Raw genomic sequence first — 20,395 nt, 5'->3', positions numbered from 1 at the left:
GACCACCTAGCTGTGACCGCATTTTTTAGCTTGACTGGTTAACCACTTGCACATGGCGCTTGGGTTGTGAAATTTTTATCATTTTGGACCCATTTCTTGAAACACTGTAAATTTGTTCTCGTCAGAAGCATATTTAGCGACGCCACGTGAGCAGTACTTTACACCTCGTGCGATTTAATTTCCGTATAACATTCAAAATGCAACAGATTGTAGGAGAGGGTTAAAAAAAATGTGCTGCCCACGTAGGTTACTCACCTGCAGGTGTCTGCAGGGATAGGTTCTCGACTTTGACAACCTGCAATGAAAAAGTGTTAACCAACAACCGCGCTTTTAGCGTAATCCATTGTCTTTTGCAGTTGCGTGGCACACTCTACCTTTCTTCTGCCATCCGGTCATGCACACCGGCTTCACACAGACCCTGCAAAATCCCTGATTGTATTCGGTGGCCTTCAATTCCTCCATACCCAGCATCATGCATTGCAGAAACAACTTGGGCGACAGAACCGCATCTGTGCTGTTAGCATTCAGCCAACACATCCCATTTCCAACCCGGAACTATCTTTCTAGACCAAGGCACTGGTGCTTATACATCACTCCCACAGCCGCTATGTACCATTACCCCGCACAGCCAAGTACAGCTTCACTTTGCAAACAGCCCAACAACATGAGGACGAACACAGAAACAACGAAACAGGCACTGACTTATTTGTGCTACAGACAGGGCTTTACAAACAGCATGCGAAATTTCAGTTGTTATTGAGGTCTGTCTGTGAGGCACATTCGGAACTCTGGACTTCAAGGGAACGCACCCTTTTCCGCCACATCAGATGGGCTTCCATAGAAGTTGAAAGAGGAGTGGCTGAGGGCTCAGCATCTTCGCCTTTCATGGGCAAAGTGTTTTTGGCAACACTTTCGTTGCACCACATCAGGTACATAAATACAGGTCAGTGTCTGCATTGCCTTATTCTCAATAAGACAGATATTACACACCACCCCACCAGCATTTCATAAATCTCGCCAAAAGAAACATTTATGTTGCTATCTCATAAGAATATATTCCCTCCACCACTTCTTTTCCACAATTTTGCTTTGATGTATTCAGGAAATACTCCAGGAATAATCGAAAAATGTGCGATTCGATCCACACTCGACGCTCAAATAATCAAATTCGCTTTGCACACCAAATTGTACTATTCACGCAGCTTCTGTTTCAGGTGCGCAAGTTGGCCTAATATCGCTACTCGACAATAATGCGCGTAAGACGGCTTACGGTAATAAGTACTTGAGTTATTCGGGCTGACGTACAGTGTCGTCGACCTCTCAGGTCGCCTGGTGTAACGTATACAAAACCCAGTGGCAGATCCTGAGGGGGACACTAGCGGCAATGCCCCCCTTCCGGAAGTCTGAGTTAGCATCCCCTTCTCACTTCAGTGCTTGTAGTCCACCTCCTATCCCCAATTGGGACAAATGAGCGAAACTGCTGTGAGCTCACAATAACGGTATTCGTTATGAAGGGGTTTTTCTACTAGTAAACACAAAAAAACTCACGACACCCCCCCTTATCCGTTGTTGCTTCAGGCGACTGCCCTCCTCCCCGAAAATGAGTGGCTGGATCCAGCCCTGACTAAACCACATATAGCATAGCCATCTCTCGTACAGCCATGGATAGCAAGGGGGCGGCAAAGGGAAGTGCAACTGAGGAGTGATGCGAGGGTGAAGAGAAAAGAGGCAAGAATTGGGGATAGAATGAAAGAAATGCGCTGTCATTGCACATGCTTTCATCTTACATCGCTATTAGGCGTCGCGCAGGCAAAACTATGTATAGCATAGCTATACATAGCAAGTGGGCAGGAAAGAACAGTGAGGAGTGATGTGAGGGTGAGAATAATGGAAAGAAGGAAGGGCGAGGGTAAAGCATAGCATAGCTACGTATGGCTTCGCATGACACAGCACACATAGGCACTGCGCCGTGCTTCCGACAGGGCCGCAGAAATTGGGTGCCTTTTTCCTCTTCTAACCAATACCACTACCACCACACAGCACAAAACATGTGTTAGTAACAGAAACGCAGAAATGAAAAAAGACAGAGAGAACACGAACGAAAGTGAGAGAAAAAAGTAGAGAGAAAAAAAAAAAGATGAAAGTGAAGAGGGAGCAAGCAGGCCATGCCCGCCAACAAAGACGTCGCGCGCAACCTCCGCTCTACAGTGCATAGCCTGGTGGCGCCCGATTGTGAGGCTCACGTGGTGTCTTATGAAAGTGTGTACTCCCGAGGAGGATACCGCGCATATCGTAGATGTGTCGGTCGACGGGGAGTGTGACTAGATACGGGGCCGTGTTTCGCTGTGCCAAGGCTTGCGCGACTTAAAGCATCAGGATTCTTTTGTTTCGATTTCAGTTACGTCCCACCAGAAAAAAAATGTTGCTTCCCTTCTCAATGCCATAATGAAAAGAGATGTTCTGTAAAAGCTTTCACTTCCAAAGAAAAAAATTAAAGTAAGTATAATGATAAAAGTATTAGATGGACAAAAATTTTGGCTGAATCCATGTGTTCAATGAGCACGATCTCAGAAGCAGTTTATTATCTGGTGTAAAGTGATATATGAAACTGATGCTATGATAAATCAAAATTCAGCACTAACAATGACTACTCTACTCAGCTCTGTGAATTGACAGAGCTCCGGTCGGCACACTTTTCGTTTTCCACGACACGTCTACGCGTTTACCGTGGAATCGATGCTTAAACTAATACTACCCCTTGAGGTATGCACTTATGCCTACTTTGCTTGAGCTCATTCATTCCAGATCGCCAACTTTTTCCTTGTATCGAAAATTCATAAAGAACACTTGTTTCACTCTAGAACATCTAAAATGCAATTTCAGTCATGTCTTCATTCTGATCACAAATACTTTTTTACGTTATTGGTTTTCCTTCTGTTTGAACACACTTTAAACTGGCACATCGAGATAGAAGTTGCTGCAGTCACCACCATCGTTCGCCAACATGAACAACCAGGAGCCTATCTTTAAAACACTGCGAGATAGCCTTTGAAAGTAAAATTGCTAAAAGTGGCTTAGACCTGAGTTTGACAGCTTCTATAGCAGTAACTATGAAAAGGAATTCTTTGATATACTCAGAATGACTTTATTCAGAAAGATTTGGATCCTCTCTGTAGATTTTCTAGGATGTAACAAAATGTATGCGACAGACTATGAACACTAAAAAGGATTTCATGCTTCAAAGTAGAACTCCTATTATGCCTGTATAAAAAAGCACTCCTCTTTTTCCTGATTAATATTGGACATAAGTTACACAATTATACATTTCGGTTCAGCTTCGCATGATGGAAGTGAACCGTACACTTATTACTTATCTTGAGCAATTTATAAAAACTCAAAAATCTAGGCATGCAGTAACTGCAGCATTTCCTTTTGTTGAATGCATATCTTTCTGGCTAACAAAGCAACTCTTCTCAGAGCTCTCGCTTCATCAAGATAGGTAGCTCTTATCAGAGCCGAGCCACAGGCATAAGTTACCTGCAAAAGTGCAACATTGTGATAAGTCAGATATCCTGACAGTTTTGCACTCCTCGAAAAGAGATCTATGCATTTTGCACACTCATACAAAAACATAAAGGATGCCTAGTACATGTTCACCCTTAAATAAATATGCAGTAGTAAATTGACTGTAAATGAACAAAAAAATGATACATACATTTTAACTAATCGCCATTGTGACCCTATTTAGATGCACCTCTTCAGCATCACATTTTGTTGAACAGTGACGATCAAGCCATCTCCAATTCCTAGCCTATTTCAATTACGAGATGATATTCGCACCACAACATTTGAGGATGTTAACACCCATGAAACCAGTCATCTTTCACATTCAGTTTCAAACCCAATGCTTACCAACTTAATCGAATTTGAACAGAAGGACTAAAGTGGCTGATGCAACCTTTGCACATTGCAATGAAAGAAAATATTCTGAACAACACTAGAATTAGGGATAGGCAATGGTCCCATTTCGTGAACACCATCATATTGTATGGCATATAGGAATGAAGAAAAAGAAATCACCAGTCTCGTTACAAAACACTAAGGTCTCAAAGACAGGAAGTTGATAAAATATCGCTTGGTTACTAAATTTCTGCCACTACTTTAGCTTTTCAAATTCAGTCGCCAACTGTCAGACAACTAAACAAAGCGCTTAATGCTGTGTACAGTCAATTGACCAATTTATCCAAGGAACTCAAAGATGACATTAATTGCTCATTCAAACAGTATATCTGACAGCCAATGATCTGAAATTGAGATGTCATTCAGAAGTTTTGATAATAGAAACAAAAAAACAAATACTTTTGTAATCAGGATAATTACAATTATATACAATCATCTTAATTCTAATCTGATCCTACATTGTAATTAAACTTGAAGTTTAATCCTACAGCCTGATATCAAAAATTTCATTTCCTCCCTTTTCATGGCGTCATACAGCTGCTACTGACATACTGAATCCTAGGTATACCTACTGCCTAAAGCTAGCTGTTTAGCACCGTGATACCCTTGATGCATACACGATGGCTTCTTCTTTTTCACGTGACCATTTAATTAAGCTCGAACCTTCATCATCCGCCAAAGCATCACATTGGTAACAATAACCTGCTTGAGAATTCACTTCAAGAACCACAAGTGCGACTCACACAAAATTGAAGCATCTAAAATTGCTTACGCCTACTCACTGCTCATATGATATTCACCACACTAAGAAGCTATCAGTTCATTTATTACAAGGAAGGAGCCCAGTCTCCCATCAGTCTTCACATTTCTGTAGGCGAATTCGGGGGGAACACAGGCTTGCGTGCACTCAAAAGGGAGCAGCTGGCTGCGAGGCCATCTGCCCTTCCCGCACCTTGCAGTGTAGCCGTTCCTGGCAACGGCTGTCATGCGAAGCACTGCGGCAGTGTTTCTGCAAGGTGCACGAAGCGTCGGGTGGCCGGAACCCTTGTGCTTCCAGCCGAGCCACCTGCCTCGCAACGCTCTGTCGAGAGATTGTATGCACTGCCTCGACGTACGGTTGCACAGTCACTGGACCGTTCGGTTTCGGGCTCGCACCAGTCACCTCTGGAGTCCGCTGTTTGTTCATTTTTGAGCAGGCAGATGCAGATGAAGAAGAGGAATGTGGCGATTCTGCTCGGCGATCTGTCGTGCTACTATTGGTTGATTCTGTCCTCACGGGCCTGCACTTAACCGTGATGACCACAGGGCAGGCAGATGCGAGATTTTTGGGCGTTGATGTGGCTGTTGGAAGATCTAGGGAGCTCGGACGCGCAGCAGCCCCCCCATTCCCCACGGCAGGTGTGCCCACTTCCGATGCGACCCGAGCTTCCAATGGATCGCGGGCTTCGCTGCAGCCTTCCGGCACTTTCCGCAGGACTGAGCTGTCCCACGATGGGAGTGCGAACAGCTTTCGCTTGCCCGTCTTCTTCCTAGAGGCCTTGTCTTCCACAGTGTCTTGGTGGCTGCTAGAAGAGTGCCGAGCCTCTGGTGGCGATACAGACAGCCGTTCGAGGCCACCATCACTCTCGGGCAGCTGCTGGTTACCCTGTGCTGAAGAACCTGTAGGCTGCCCGGTCCGGTTCTTGTCCGACGCCACGCCCGAGCCGTGGCCAAGGCAGCAGGAAGTGGCAATACCTTCAGCCGAAGACGATGCCCCGGCTGTGCAAGCCTTTTTGGAGGCTTTGCGCTTTGGCATAGAAAAGCGCTTGAGCCTTTGCAGAGTCCTGTTCAAGGAATGCCTCGTCTTGGGTGGTTCTGCAGCCACGGCAGTCGTGGGCTGCGAAACTTGGCCAACCTCCGGGACATCTGCAGAAACACTCGATTCACTGCTGGTGGGGCTGAATGCGCCCTGACGGTCGTCAACACTGGCAGTGCAGCTTGAGCTCGTCTCACTTCCTCCTTCCTCACCTTCACCTCCCCAAGACGTTGGGTCAGGGTACACATTGTTGTTTTGATTTGGAGGAGGGCCCTGAAAACAAATGAAGGCAGAAGTCAGTACGCAAGGGCTCAAATCAGCGGTGAATGCACCGCATAAAACTGTTTTAGCTACTAAATAGGTAGCGCTAAGTCCTTGAAAAGCTGTACCTTTCTAGAATGAAAGGATAGCATTCACCTAAATATGGCAAGAAGCAATACATTCAACCTAACCAATTCTTAAGGTGTAAACCTTTTGTTGTGTTCATTGAGCAGATTATGACAGAGTTAATCTGGTTGGAGAATAGTGGTTTGTGTAGTAATTAAGGCTACAATACGAATCCACCTGATAATGGGCAATGTAAGAAGTGCAGCTGCATTAGGCCACTTGTTCCATACCCAACCACAAGTGTTGCAGTCAGGAAATCATACAGAACAGGTGCATCAGTTAGGTTCCTACAGTGTATCTCTTTAATGTGTACACAAGCATATTTTTTGCTGTTGTGAAATTTTCAAGGCAGTTATGCCAAATGTTTCCCATTTCTCAATCTAAGCACTGTACATTGACACTCTCATTACTCTCTAGTATAACAGTCGAACCCCGCTACAACGAAACTGAAGGGGCGCAGAAAAAATTTCGTTGAAGCAAGAACTTCGTTGTAGTGAAATAGAAAAAATATAGCCGATCTGAACTAGCAAAACAAAGGAACACTTATTCTCAGAACTCAAAAAGTGTCCGCTGCTCTTTATTCTATCCCAGCAGCGTCACGACGCGATTCTCACCCATGCGTAGCCAGGCCATGATGAAAAGCACGCTGAAACAATGACTACAACCGCTTTCGCGAACGAACCAAAGAGTTGCATTAACGCGCTAACATCAGCAGCTGTCCACCGTCACAATGCCGAGATGGCAGCAGAGTATCGTGGAATGACGACTTCAACCTTATTTTATGCCATTCTTATCATCCATCACTCGCGGCATGCTGATTTTGTTGATAACGCGGACGAACAGCCGCTCTGATTAGTTACCACACTGGCCAAGCGAGAAAAAAATGATAAGCATTGGAATCGAAAAAGTCATCGTTCCGCAGATGCACCCAGCAGCTGCGCGAAGGAAACCATGAACTAAGCAACTGATCTTCAGCTTCGGATCGTCTGCGGCTATACAGTAAACCCAATCTTTAACGTTTAGATGCATTTCCAGAACCTGAAAATGCGTCGACAAAGTCTAAAACACGTGTTGGCACCACCAAAAACCACCACTGTTCAGCAAGCATAGGCGCCGCCATTGTTCGATAGTAATTGCAATGACACTGCCCTGCTTTTGTCATGGGACTTCAAAAAGGCAGTGTATACAAATTGTGCAAGAGCTTCCATGCATGCACTCGAGAACATATTGCTAGTGCTATAGCAAATGCCACAAAAAATATTGTATTTCCTTGGGTCTGCCTTAAAAAGCTGACAATCATAACCAAAGATAAACTGCAAAAGTAGCAGCAAGTAATGATAGGCACACATAAACCAACAAAGCAATAAACTCTTGTCCCAGAATGCTCAACAATGCGATAAGATCATGTTCATATAACCTATAGAGAACACGTAAACCAATCTATTTCCCAACAAATACACCAACACATGCTGGTTTCACCACTGTACAAAAAAAAATATTGGGGGACCCTTAAAGTTCTCCTTTAAGAGTTGAACATGATACCGTAGAATCTCAATGATACGAATTCAAAGAGAGCACGCGAAATATTCATACCATCCCGAATTCGTATGAAACAAAAAAAAGTTAAAGCTGGTATTCAAGGTAAACTAACTTTATTGGCAACCACTTCTTGCTGAAAAAAGTCCATGATTTTCTTTTTAACTTTCCTGCCTTCACCGTCTTCTGAATTAAGTGCCGCGGTTTCCTCACTCATGCTGCTGGCGTGGCGCGTCCACACTTGGTATCAAAGGGAGCAAAAGTGACAACACTCATTGAAAATTCACTCGCTTCGTCACTTAAGTGGCCGGAAAACCGAGCCCCGAAGCCGACACGAGAAAAATTAGTCCTAAAGAATACACACTGGAAAGTTCAATCGAGAATGCTAAAGCGGCCGGAAAACCATGTCTGCGCCCATCAAAAACGTTCACATTCATTCGGCCCCTTGTAAATGCCGTCACCGCTTGAGAATTCATTCCATTTTGCCTGTTTCCTGAGCATTGAAGTACGCACTGAGTTCTAGCTGTGTGTGAAAACTACTGAAAAGAAACAGTTTACCCCTTTACAAATGTTGTTTCGGATGTTACGTCAACAGAAATGACATGAGTGGACTCAGCGGCGGCGGTGGATTCAGCCAGCAGTGCAAAGGCAAGACACGTTTAGGCATGCCAACTAGCTGCTGCTGCACTTTTTCTACTTCCGATGTTCTCAGGGATTGTAATCAGGCTCTCAATGAACGCATCCTTGTCAAGGCCTTGGGTTTTGAGGTGCTGCACGGGCAGTTCGCAATAGCATCGGCGCGATCCACCACCGACACCTTTGCTGCCATATTGAATTAGCAGCTGGTTGTTTACATCACCTCGTTTGAGAGCTAGAGCAGCCGGTGAAGCCTAAGTCATGAAGAAAAAAGGCAATCTGCTCTTGCGTGCCGAGAAAATTTGTCTCGGACAGATTTTCATTGCCATAGCATTTATATAGACACTCTCGGCTGAATTTTGTCATCGGCGTCGGCATCCTTCACCGTATATGTATACATATCTATATACATGAAAACGCAAGGAAAGAAAATCCAGAAAAAGACTTCAGCGCGCAGAATCGAAGGTCCAACCTCCTCGTTGTGTGAGGCATTAGCCACTGAGCCACAATAGAGAACCTCCTTCAACATAGAAACGGCAAGCTATTTATATCTACCACTTACGGCTGGCGATGGCCACTTCGTGCGAACTATCGTGCTTTCAGCATTACCAGCTTGAAAAACAGGATATCAGCACGGGCTACTTTGCATGTGCAGGAGTATGGCATTTGTACACGATAATCACCTGCAAACTCAGTCTTTTGTCGCCGTCTTGAACCAGGCGCCGCACGGAGGGTTCGCAGTGTGACAGTCGCCTGCGTGCTGCCTGGTCCCCTACAAGCACAACTGTCACATGTCGCAGCCCATCCTCATAGTAAGCATCCGAGCGAATCGCTCGTTGCTGCTGAGGCGGCTCCCCTGCCTCAGAACTGGTCGACGAGCCTCCGCAGAGCAAAGGAGGCGTGGCTGATGCAACGCGAGGTAGTGGATCCATAGAATTTGGTGCAACTTCCTGCAGAATTGGTCAAACGTGTGATTATTTCTATAGCTGGACTTTTACAGTATCAATGCTACTTTCACTAAAAGCCAGCACTAGAGTTGTACAAAGCGAACTGCCCGAAATACAAGAAAGAGACATTGGGACAGGCAAATATACAATAGGGATGGGCGAATATCCAAGCCCTTTGAATATTCGAACAAATCTTAACAGTATTAGAATCCGTTCTGACGTTGAATTTAAGTTCAAAGTTTCAAAGTGCACCAAATGTATAGATAGACGGGTATTTGACTGCATGTTACCTCAGAAGAGGTGGTTTCAATGCAGTGTGGGATTGCTACGACGTGAAACCACCTTTTCAGGAAAAATTTGCACTGCCATGAAACCACACTGCAAGGTAGAAATGCACATATTACCTGCACCTCCATTAATTTTTCTTTTAAGTTTAGGGGGGTTTCAAGAGGGCTTGTGAGAGCTAAATAATAGCAAACTTTAGACATGTTAGATCTTGGGCCACTGCTCGAGAGCTACCACTTTATTTCAAACCGAAAATGTGACGCTCGCAGATGCCTAGTTCCAATTCTTAAATATAGTAAGCAAGTCAACAGGATTACAAAAAAAAGATGCTAATTTTTCTTTACAATAGTTGATATATACTACACGATTTAAAAATATTCATCAATATATTTATTCCCTTTACACCTCAGATGCACTATTCACCCATCTGTAAGAGATAGGCAAAGACAAGACAGGCCTGCTAAACAAAGAAGTTCTCATCTGGTTACTCTGTACTTGGGGATGGAAAAGGGGGCATGAATGTATTAATGATAATACAAGAGAGAAAGAGCTCACGAACGTGCCAGAACGTAATCATGACTGTGGCACCTTGCAAGAAAAAGTAGAGTGCACACGTGTTTTGCATTTGACCTCCATCAAAATGAGACTTCCATGGCTTGGAATTAGCCAAACCTCCGTGAGCTTGTAAGCAGCACAACTAATAAGCTACCACAGTGGGTGAAACAAAAGTGGTGTTTGTGGCATTCACAATATCACAAACACAACGGAAGGTTACCAACATGCTCTAGCTTCACTTGTCATTGTGGTCTATTACGTATCATGAAAATTTTGAATGCCAGCACTATCTTTTTCAACGTCACAAAAAGTTTGCACCATTTATCGTCGAAGCAGTGCATATCTTCAACTGCTACTGACCTCTAAAAGAGTGTACTGTTGGGCAAGTTGGCGTTTTGACATAGAAAATATTGTGAGCAGTGCAACTTGACAAAACACACGAGAAGTGCACCTGTTCTTTCTAGTGTGTCCTGTCTAGATGCGCAACTCGCGATGGTTTTTATGCTACTGACCTGCTGTCGCTCAATCAGTACAGGCGGAGCATCGTAAGGAGGCGGTGCCTCTCCTGGTGGAACATAAGCCTCCGGGGGCTTCCAGAAGGTGTACGGAGGAGGGGGGTCAGGACAGAAGCCGCCCAGGAAGCCAACGCCTTGCTCCTCAAGTGCCAGCTGCCGTGCCAAGCAGGCCTCTTCCAGGCTGGCCGCTGCTCGGCACCCATTTAGCCCTGTTGACCAGATAAATCGCACATTACATGAAAGTGGCATTTCGGCAGGTACCCATACCATGCGCATGATAAACAGAACCTCATTGAAAAGTCCCTACTGCTCTATGAAACCTCTGAGTACTGATGATACGTGTTCCAGTCAACAGGTGTTCTATCTACTCAGAAGGATGTGGCAACTTGCAGCTGTGTTGTACACTTTTTAATATCCTTAAGTATGGTAAACATAAAGTGAATGTATTGGCCTTATGGAAGACAACAAGTTTTCCCTGTTATGGTAAGAAAATCCTTTAGAGCTTGCTCCGAGCTCACATTCAGAGATAGTGGCAAGGAATTTGGTTTTGTTCAGTTAAAGTGCCCTTTTTTTTTTTAAACCAGCCAAATCCAAAACCAACCAAAATAAGAAAGTATTCCATTTAAGTGCAGTTTAACTTAAGAGATTATCATTTACACTGTATTTATTACACCTACCTTGCTCTAAAACATTTAGGCATCAGTCCTCTTTAGTTTCCATATAGCCATGTCTGGGCTTTACATTTCTCATGCTCCACTTCTCAAATGAGTTACAAGTGAACATTGCAATGTTGCACAAGTGAAGTGGCAACGGCTACACAAACTGTTGCGTACTGCGCAGCAATCAGTTTTTCCAGCTCTTTCGTTCTGCCCCCTACAAGCTGTTGCGACCGCTTAGCAACGACATGCAACAATGCTTAGCCTTATATGTACGAGTGTGACCATATGGTCCCCAAGAGTTCCAATGTCACTTCTATATAAAGATGAGCTTTCATTAGGAGGCATGACAGTATCGCACAGACACTGTAAAATAAATTAGCAATGCACTTTGAAATTTGTTACTGCCCACCAGATAATTGAAACATTTTCGTTGATCCGGACTGGTAAAAATGTCAGAAGTTTACTCATTTGCACTAAAGGATTTCCTAGTGAAACACTTATTGCAGCTACAAAGCACAATGCCCATGTGTACGCGACTGCCTCAAATCTTCTAAGTTTTGTTTTATTTCTTTCTTTTTGCTTGTGTTGTGCCGTGCGAGTGTCCGTTGGTCACTCGAGGGGGCCGTCCTCCTTGTTTACGGGCAGCAGCGATCGGCGAGCCTCCCAGACCTGCGGGCGCCGGGTCAGCACAAAGGCGGCAGCCCGCTTTACTGCACCTTGCGAGTTCGGGTGCAAGAAGACGGAAACATTCCGCTTTGTGCATCCGTGGCCTGTGGGACGTTCGACACTGTTTCCCCGAATGGCTAAGCGACGGACTTCTCCCACTGACTTTGTGGAACAATTTGTGCACGTGCGTGTGTGTGTGTGTGGTGCGTGCGCGTTTGTGTCAGCGTGCGCGTATGTGTACTCGGATCTGTGGTCGACAGAGGAGAGCGAGAAAGCGCGGGAAGAGCCAGAGACCCAGCGAGAACGGCGAGCGAACAAGAGTCTGCGAATTGCGAGCGACTTGAGCGGTTGTGCGTTGTGCGGAATTGAACGGTTGCGCGAGTAATATTGTAACCTAGTTTTCTTAATTAAATACAACCTTCTTTTGTTTTCATTTTCTTAACAGTGCGTGAGTCGTGTGTTGTGTCTTCTATCAATTTTCACCTTTTTACGGCCATACCGGCGACACCCTAAATTTTACCGAAAGCGGGATAGAGGACGCTAACACATGTCTACATAGATTTGTGGCATGAGGTCATAAATGTGAGAAGAAAAAAATAGCATTTACTTTGATAGTGATGGCATATTTCGCTCTAGGGGTGATACTGAAAATCTTTTGCATTTATGTATACTGAAATAGAGCTTCTGACAAAAAAAGTGCTTTGTCATTAAATGCAAGTTGTGCAGGTTGAAACAATACTTAACATGCGAAGACTACCATAATATAATAGTGCTTCATAGTGAGGGAGCAGGATTTTAAAACATATGACAATGTTAACAGCTACTGACACGACATGGATATAGACTGTTCTTCACCAAACAGGGGACCACTGTAACTTAGCTTTGTGATTCAAACAATGCTTTGTACGTGCAGCTTGCAGCATTCTATCATAAGGTGCACAATTCGAAGTTATTTCTCTAAGTTAAAACTAAATCCCTGTGTGGAAACAACGAAAGAATGATAGACTGACTTCGTATCATGACGAGCAGGCGCCTCTTGCGTAGTCGATGAATCATGAACAGCAGCAGAGCCACGATGAGGAATGATGCCACTGTGCTGGCCACCATCCGAAGGCCCAGGGTAGTGGCACTCTGCACATCTGCTCCTGGCACCAAAGTGAAGGGGAACCAGATTAAAGTCAAATGTATTTCTCAAAACCTTTCTTTCTTTTTTTTTTTATCTTAATGCTTCAGACGGCACAATGTATGACGGTTTAAATACGAAAATTGTTACGCACGGCTGCCTGCACCAGTTGTGCACCCTGCAAGCGCTTGTGAAACAGCACCGATGAATTAGGGTAAACAAAGACAGCTAGAGCATTGGTGACGCTTTGAGACTGCATTCAGCCAATAGTCACTCGATCAGTGTTGCATGACTGTACGTGTGGATTGCTGCGAGCGATGGTGTTTCTGACTATGCGCTCATGTACAACGCAAATGATGCAGGACCCATCAGACGCATATTACAAAGCATTTCATTGCACATTTTCTTGCATTTCGTGCTAGAATTTCACATAGCGAAGTGTAAGGTAGCGAGCAGACGCAAGCCGCAAGGGCGAGTCAAACAGCATCGACTAAAGGATCTGAGAGCGTTTCTTTTTTTTTCTCCCTTGAACATTTTCTTCGTTGACACCTCTTCCTTATCATGAGCATGAAATATCATGCCTTATTTCAGCTCTGACAATACAAGCCACGCTAGCGCATCTCCTTACATAAGCATTCAAATCTCTCGTAGTATGCACAAAATCAGCTTGCATCCTCAAAGCAGCAACAAGCCTCGTCAAGCTGCATGACAAGTGGGCACCAAATTGAAAGTAAAGAAGTCGTGCAGTGCTACACCAGTGCCATGACCAAACATAGTGAATGACTGCAGTCTGCATGCACTTACGAAACATCGTTAAACGCACTCGTCGACACCACACACTACAATTCGTCAACTTTATTTCACGAGCCCTCATCAGCAGCGCATCATGTTTCAGTCATTGAGTGGTGTACCTGCTGCACTCTGCTGGTATTCGCCCTACATCAGTTCTCGGCTCATATATCAAGAAAACTGAAGTATTAACCTTGACCACATTTGCTACTTTCGGCACATACAAATTCTTTACCCCAACAGAAGCAAACATGGCAACAAGATATTTGTATGAAAGCACACTTATCCCTAGCATTAGTTCTCACAATTTTTCACACTACTTGGGCATCAAACGGACCAACAAGATCAGCGCACAGTACACCACGACACTCCTAAATGCTTTGTTGCATAATACATTAAAAAAAATGCTACACTACACAAATGCAGAAGTGCAAAAAAAAGCGATTTATTAAAGATGATACAATCCAAAGTAATCCTTTGATGTTTTCACCTATGGTATAATGTGAGTGAGCTTCGTTTATACACGTAATTACTGTAGCAGTGTAATCTCTTCAACAATAAATTCAAAATATCTAAAGAGCTACAACCCGTTCATGTAGGCCAAAGTATGAAACAGCAATCGCGCTGTCACGCCTTAGCTTACAGCGAAACGCGCCTTTAATACATCTTATGCATAAACCTGGATACGACAATTACGTTTTTGGCTTTACTTAGCACTAAGAATGACATGGATGACCAAGAACGACAAATATATGTTGTGGAGGACGTATGGTACTTTCATGTAAAAAATACGTCTATAATGCACCCAATTCCAGAATGAATTGCAGATACACTAGTATGCGTTGCTCCAGTAACCCTATCAAACACACAAGAAACCTATGCACATTACTTCACAAGTGGAATCCATGGTAGTAAAAACTGTCGCATGCAAATAACTAACTTTTCTTCATTCAGGAGAAGTGTCACACATTTTCAAAACATACTATCATAGCTAAACAGCTATTCGTAATATAACCAATGAGTGCACAACTTGCTTGCCCCATCCACTTCCTAAAGGCATACATTGAGAACCCTTGCTCTTCGTTAAACCTGATAAGAGTGGGCAATAGCGTGTATTGTGGGACGCATTCTAAAATTATTATCAAGAACTGAAAGACAGATGTGGCACTTTGTTTAAATGCCCCTCTTTTGTCAGCTCTTGACCTTCCTCAATTCTTTACTCTATTACAGCAACACCAAGTAACCTACCAGCCAATATGCTCTGTCCTTCATCCTTTTTTTTTTCCAGTGTATTGTGCAACTTTTTTTAACGGACACTGATTCACTGGGCTCTGAGTGAAGTGTAAGACACTGTTCTTATTAACAAGGCACTACTCTATTGGCATAAGCATTTTACAACCTTTTTCTTTTGCATCAACATTTATGCAGAAAAGGCCGTGTACGCAAAACAAGAGCGAATATACAAAGCGCAAAGTGGCCAACCATCAGGTGAACCAAGCGTGGTGCCGTTGCAGGCGTAGTCGCAGCACTCGCCCGAGCCCCTCAGGTACGGCTGGTGACAGTGGGCCGGTGGGTAGCAGGAAGTGATGGAGCAGGAGTCGGGTCGCCCACGCTGGCAGGTACACTGCTCGCAGGGGTCCTTGCCTTCGGGTGTGTACCGGTCACCATGCTCCACAGGGGTGCCCCGCCTGTCCACGCAGCCTCCTGGTAGGGGCAACCCATCTGTACACATGCACAAGAGGATCTCATCAGTGAAAAATGAAACGAAAAGCTATGCGGAGCGTGCCAACTGTTCCTCGAGAGAAGGACACCACAACAACATTCAGAGCGAAATATATATTACGTGGGTATGGGCAGTGCACTTTGCAGGGGAAAGTGTTAATGTCCCCTACTACGAAACGTGACCACAGGTAGATCTGTGATGTCAAAGATGGCAATGCTCTTCTAAGCAGAACGTGAACTGTTCTAGTGTCGTTTTCAGCACACCATTTTTCTGTGCGATGAATGAAGGAACGTGGCTAAATTACTAAGTCAAGGTTCACCACCGCTTTGCAGGAAAGAAAACTGTTAATGTGCCCTACTATGAAACGTCACTTGATGCAACGCCACATGGTATTTCATAAAGTCATCACATGACCACAACCTTAGGAGCTTCTAAAGATACATCTTTTTGGAGCAACTTCCAGGGATATCACACAATCAAGTATAGTAGGATAAAACAACAGCCTTCCTGCCACTGACAAGGTAAACAGGTTCCTGTCAGTTCCCAGTAAAATAAGCAAACTGGCTGTCTGCCTGTTGCTGCGGCGACATGATTATTTCTTTTCACTGAACTTTGCATTTTAAATAAGATAATTCGCACCGATTCAAGGAAATTTATCTGTCTCTGTGCAAGGCACAGGTGTTAATTTTCTCTATCATAATCTGCCTGCTATCTTACGGGATTCCAAAGAAGTGATTTGCAATAATTTGCATGCACATGCTTTGATATGCCAAATGATTCCCCATCCTACTGCAGATTTCTAGCATTTTGGTTAGCTCAATTGGCATAGCGACTACCCTGAAGTTAGACCTGTGGAATGTGGTACCAAGAAAAATGCACAGATTTATAAAAGAGGGTGAAAAAGCTGAACAAATGTTTTATTTACAGTGGCAAAGCCGAGAAAAATGATCACACTTCTTTAGTTCTTGATATGATGCCAAGTCTTTGAAATATGCATGAGCTACTCAAAAGCTTTGTCTCTCAGACACTGAACAACCTTTTCTCTCATTTTTTTTTCCTTTACATACTGGCCTGTCCTACACCCTGACACACACGCGTTTGGAAGGCCATCCAACCGATGGACTATTGACTCAATGGTCAAGAGCAGACTGCTACACAGGATGTTTCAAAGGCCACCGAGCCATTAGTTGATCGAGTCAATGAAAAGCCCCACAACTCCATCAAAACTTCAATGGCCATTGAGAAACAGAAACGGACGTAGTGCCAACATTCACCCTCGTTCTAAGTGTGCTCGTTTACAAGATTAAAAAGAACAGCAATCTGACCAGTATGCTTTAAAAGCCGTAGATGTGAGTGCTGTGAATTATTTATTACAGTATATTTATCTCCTAAAAACTGCATACTACACACACTCTCAACAAAACTGTGCTTGTCTTCATCATTCTGACTCACTGTGCATCGCTCGCCACGGTTTCACTTCTCAAAAGCTTAAAATCTGAATTCGTATTCATTATTTAAACAACACCAACAGACATATTTTGTTTTTAAGTGAAGTTATACTATTTAACTTTGGGTGACATGAATACGCAAATAACAATCTGCAGTGCCACACAATCTTTACGAGAAACGCCTGAACCATTCAACGGCCACTAAAAACTGTTGTGTAGCAGTGCAACAACTCCATTGAGTTTATAAAGTTGTGACACTGTGATGGGCATCGACCGGCGGTTTTTCAAAAGGGCCCATGTGACAAAGGTACAACCTTTAATTTCTGGAAGCCATCAGTAAAACTGGTACAGTGGCAAGGAGTAGCTTAGGCGCCTTTGTATGTGTCTAGTACGTATAGCGAGACTCCATTAGCTAGCTAAACGAAGCTATCGCAGTGCTTACGAGCTGCAGGATTAGCCCCACACAGTAAGGGTCATTACCAATACGACAGGCACAGCTCGACTTTACGACCAAAGTGAGCTTTCTTTTCAACTTGTCGCCAATAGCTTGCAATGCCGATGTGCCAAAAACAAATGCCAAGTATGGCAGCATAAATTGCTATAGGCTTCACACCTCTGCATGAGCACTTTGCATGCATGACAGAACAAAACATAATGACAATCGAAGCTTCTAATACGTGTTGAGGGCCAGCATCCATGTTCGCTTACAGCAGGCTAATAATAATATTTTATGCGCAAAAACCACAGTATGATTACGAGGCACACTGTAGTGGAGGTAAACGGTAATTTCAACCGTATGCTATTTAATGTGCACTGACATTGAACAGTACACAGGCTTCTATCCTTTTCACCTCCACTGAAATGTGACCATTGCGACCGTGCTTGCAACAAGCTGAAAAACTGTTCCCTCCATATTTGCTCAACAACTGCAACTCCGAGAGGGTCAGGCATCGACACATGCTTTTGTTTCTTGCACTGTGGGTAAGATGACAGATACCATCGACAACCACTGCCACAATTCGTGCAAATTTCTGAGAAACTACACTGTGCTTGTGTGATGATACCCTATGAATCTATAATGAACAGCTGACCTTGCCTTAACTTGAGAGTGTTGTTTCGTATAAAACGGGAACGCACCAACTTTCCAGCATATCTTTAGCTGTGACTTGAATACCCTACCACAGTTGAAGCCAACTAAGCAACATAGTAGCCAGTCTCCCTTCAAATGTGACCCCAGTTGCTACGATGCTAAATATTGGTTGGCAGCTCGTGTTAATCCCTTTTGCCTGGCAAACGGTTCCTCCTGACTTGCCCTTTCAGATAGCAAATCATCCACTCCTCGCAGACCTAAAATTTAGTTCTACTATTTAAGAACTCCGATTGAAGCCAAGCATAAATTTCTTTGTTGTTGTTCGAGAGTTTTATCACGTAAATGCAAAATCGAAAGCAACACACCCGCAAAAAAAAAAAAAACAATTGCTTCAATCAGCAAAACCTAATCCTGGGATAACAACATTTTAACGATTACACACTCAGTGACCTCAGGTGCACACCTTCAGACAGCTAACAAAAGCTATTTTATATTCAAGTGGTGTCGTAAACTAACTCAAGGACTGGCGACATTACGTCACCGCGTGCAGCGCTAACCAAAACTGAAACGTCACTGAATCGAAAACGGCGAAAGCCATTTCAGTGGCGCCAATCTTGCATCGCTGGGTTGGATGCGCCTACATTCAAAGTCATTATCTTGCCAGCGACCCGTCGAAGCGGCATCGTTTCAAACGGAGAGGGTTATAAAGTCGGCGAAGCGGTCTGCAACTGGAGGTCTCGAAGTTTTAGCGGTCAAGCAGGGAGGATCGCGAACAATGCGCCTCTCTTCCCCTTTTGTTCACTGCGCGCAAGATATCCAGGTTACGCGGCTCACTGTACTTCCGGAACGACCTCCCACGCTTGGCTGACCGTATCCTGTCGGCGTCGCCAAACGTCGGGCCGCTCCTTTTGATTTTTCTCCCGTTTCTCAATGCGAGGCCAGCAACGCGGATCGGCGAAGCGCTTTCGAAACTGTCGCTTCGGCCGCCGTTGTCAAGGCAGCGTGGTGTTCCCGTTTCGAAAGACGCCGCCGACGTGACGCGAATGACAACCCAGATGTTTGTAAGCAAGAGACCCTTCCGGCACAAGCGACGCCCGCAATGCGAGCGCCCTAATTTGGGCAACGATCGTGGCAAGTAGCCACAAAACCTACTCGTAACCAACGAACGGTTTTGGAAACTGAGACCATCTGCGTACTCACTCTTAGAAACAACCATCACGCGAGTCGAAACAAGAACGACGGCGTTTTTTTGCTGCCAGTGAAAACACAGAGCACTTCACTCCCGAAAGTCAACGATCGCTGGCCGTGAGGCTCGAGCAAAAATTAAGAAAGGTAGACGGCCTCTAAAACCGCTGCCAGCATGCGCACGGGCTGCTTAGGTAAGCGGAAAAAGAAACGGTTTTTCGAAGGTCGTTCCTTGTAACACTCACCCATCATCACGGTCGCTGTTTTGCCGAGGTCTACTCCCGAGGTTGGCAAGTTTCCGAGGAGACGGTCCGGTTAATAAACTCCATTCCGTAAACAGTCCGCACGCAGAGACGACCCGTCATAACTATAGCACGAGACGTTCCGTGAAAAACATGCAGATCACACGAAGATAGCCTTTTGAGGATGTAGGAAACTTCGAAGCGGGATCGACGATCGCCTGCGATTCATGTCCAACCGAGGTTTCTTCGGCTCGCTCGTTCTTTGACTTGATCCCTTTCCCGAATGGCGTCCTGTTCGTTTCTCTCTGCACCCAGAGGTGGCACTAGTAGCGAAAACGAAACTAAAGTTTTCTCATATGGTGGGGGTGGTGGTAGTGGTTACAAGAACAGAAAGGCACCTAATTTCTGCCGCCTGGTCGGGAGCGTTTGCAGATGTGTTTCAGCAAAGCCGGTTTTCGGCTTCCCCTCTTCATGTGCATTCTTACACCGTGCTCATGTTCTGTAATGTCATGACGCTTGCGGAAAACCAAAGCACAGCCTTGGAAACTTGTGGCTGGCTCTCAGCACCGGTGAGGCTGTGATGTGTTCTCGGGTGGTCACTTTTACGTACTCAAGCTAGCCTGATGCCTTTTTGACTAATTATATTTCATTTCTAAACAAAAAATTTGAAGGCTATACTTTTTTTTACGTTGCAATTCACAAGTCAAGAACTGCTTTGTTTATAAACTTTCAATAAAACTAACATATAAAAAGTTTAGTTTTAACATCAAGAACAAAATTTTACAAGCCAGTAGTTTCTTCTAGTTCATAGCATATCTCAGCGTTAAAAAACTAAGCCAAAAAAAACGTTTCAA

General features: G+C 44.4%; 1 protein-coding gene across 3 annotated transcripts; it reads right to left on the bottom strand.

Annotated features, from left to right (window-relative positions):
- Positions 1-3,121: 3,121 nt before the first annotated feature.
- LOC119172147 (uncharacterized) lies at positions 3,122-19,845 on the bottom strand. 3 transcript variants are annotated; one of them, XM_037423163.2, is made up of 6 exons: positions 19,545-19,845; positions 15,336-15,575; positions 12,952-13,086; positions 10,614-10,825; positions 8,998-9,264; positions 3,122-6,028 (listed from the first exon to the last, which is right to left on the bottom strand). In XM_037423163.2, the coding sequence occupies exons 1-6, from the start codon at positions 19,549-19,551 to the stop codon at positions 4,868-4,870; spliced, it is 2,022 nt and encodes a 673-aa protein (XP_037279060.1). In that variant the 5' UTR covers positions 19,552-19,845; the 3' UTR covers positions 3,122-4,867. The 3 variants fall into 3 exon arrangements, with proteins under 3 accessions (XP_037279060.1, XP_075746125.1, XP_075746124.1); XM_075890010.1 differs by lacking the exon at positions 19,545-19,845 and adding an exon at positions 19,315-19,470 and having other exon boundaries at positions 12,952-13,080; XM_075890009.1 differs by lacking the exon at positions 19,545-19,845 and adding an exon at positions 19,315-19,467.
- Between the last annotated feature and the right edge of the window lie 550 nt (positions 19,846-20,395).

This window comes from Rhipicephalus microplus, chromosome 3, assembly GCF_043290135.1.
Source record: "Rhipicephalus microplus isolate Deutch F79 chromosome 3, USDA_Rmic, whole genome shotgun sequence".
NCBI classification, from domain to species: Eukaryota; Metazoa; Arthropoda; class Arachnida; order Ixodida; family Ixodidae; genus Rhipicephalus; species Rhipicephalus microplus.
The sequence above is the reverse complement of the archived record's forward strand: the minus strand, read 5'-3'. Positions and strand labels throughout refer to the sequence as shown.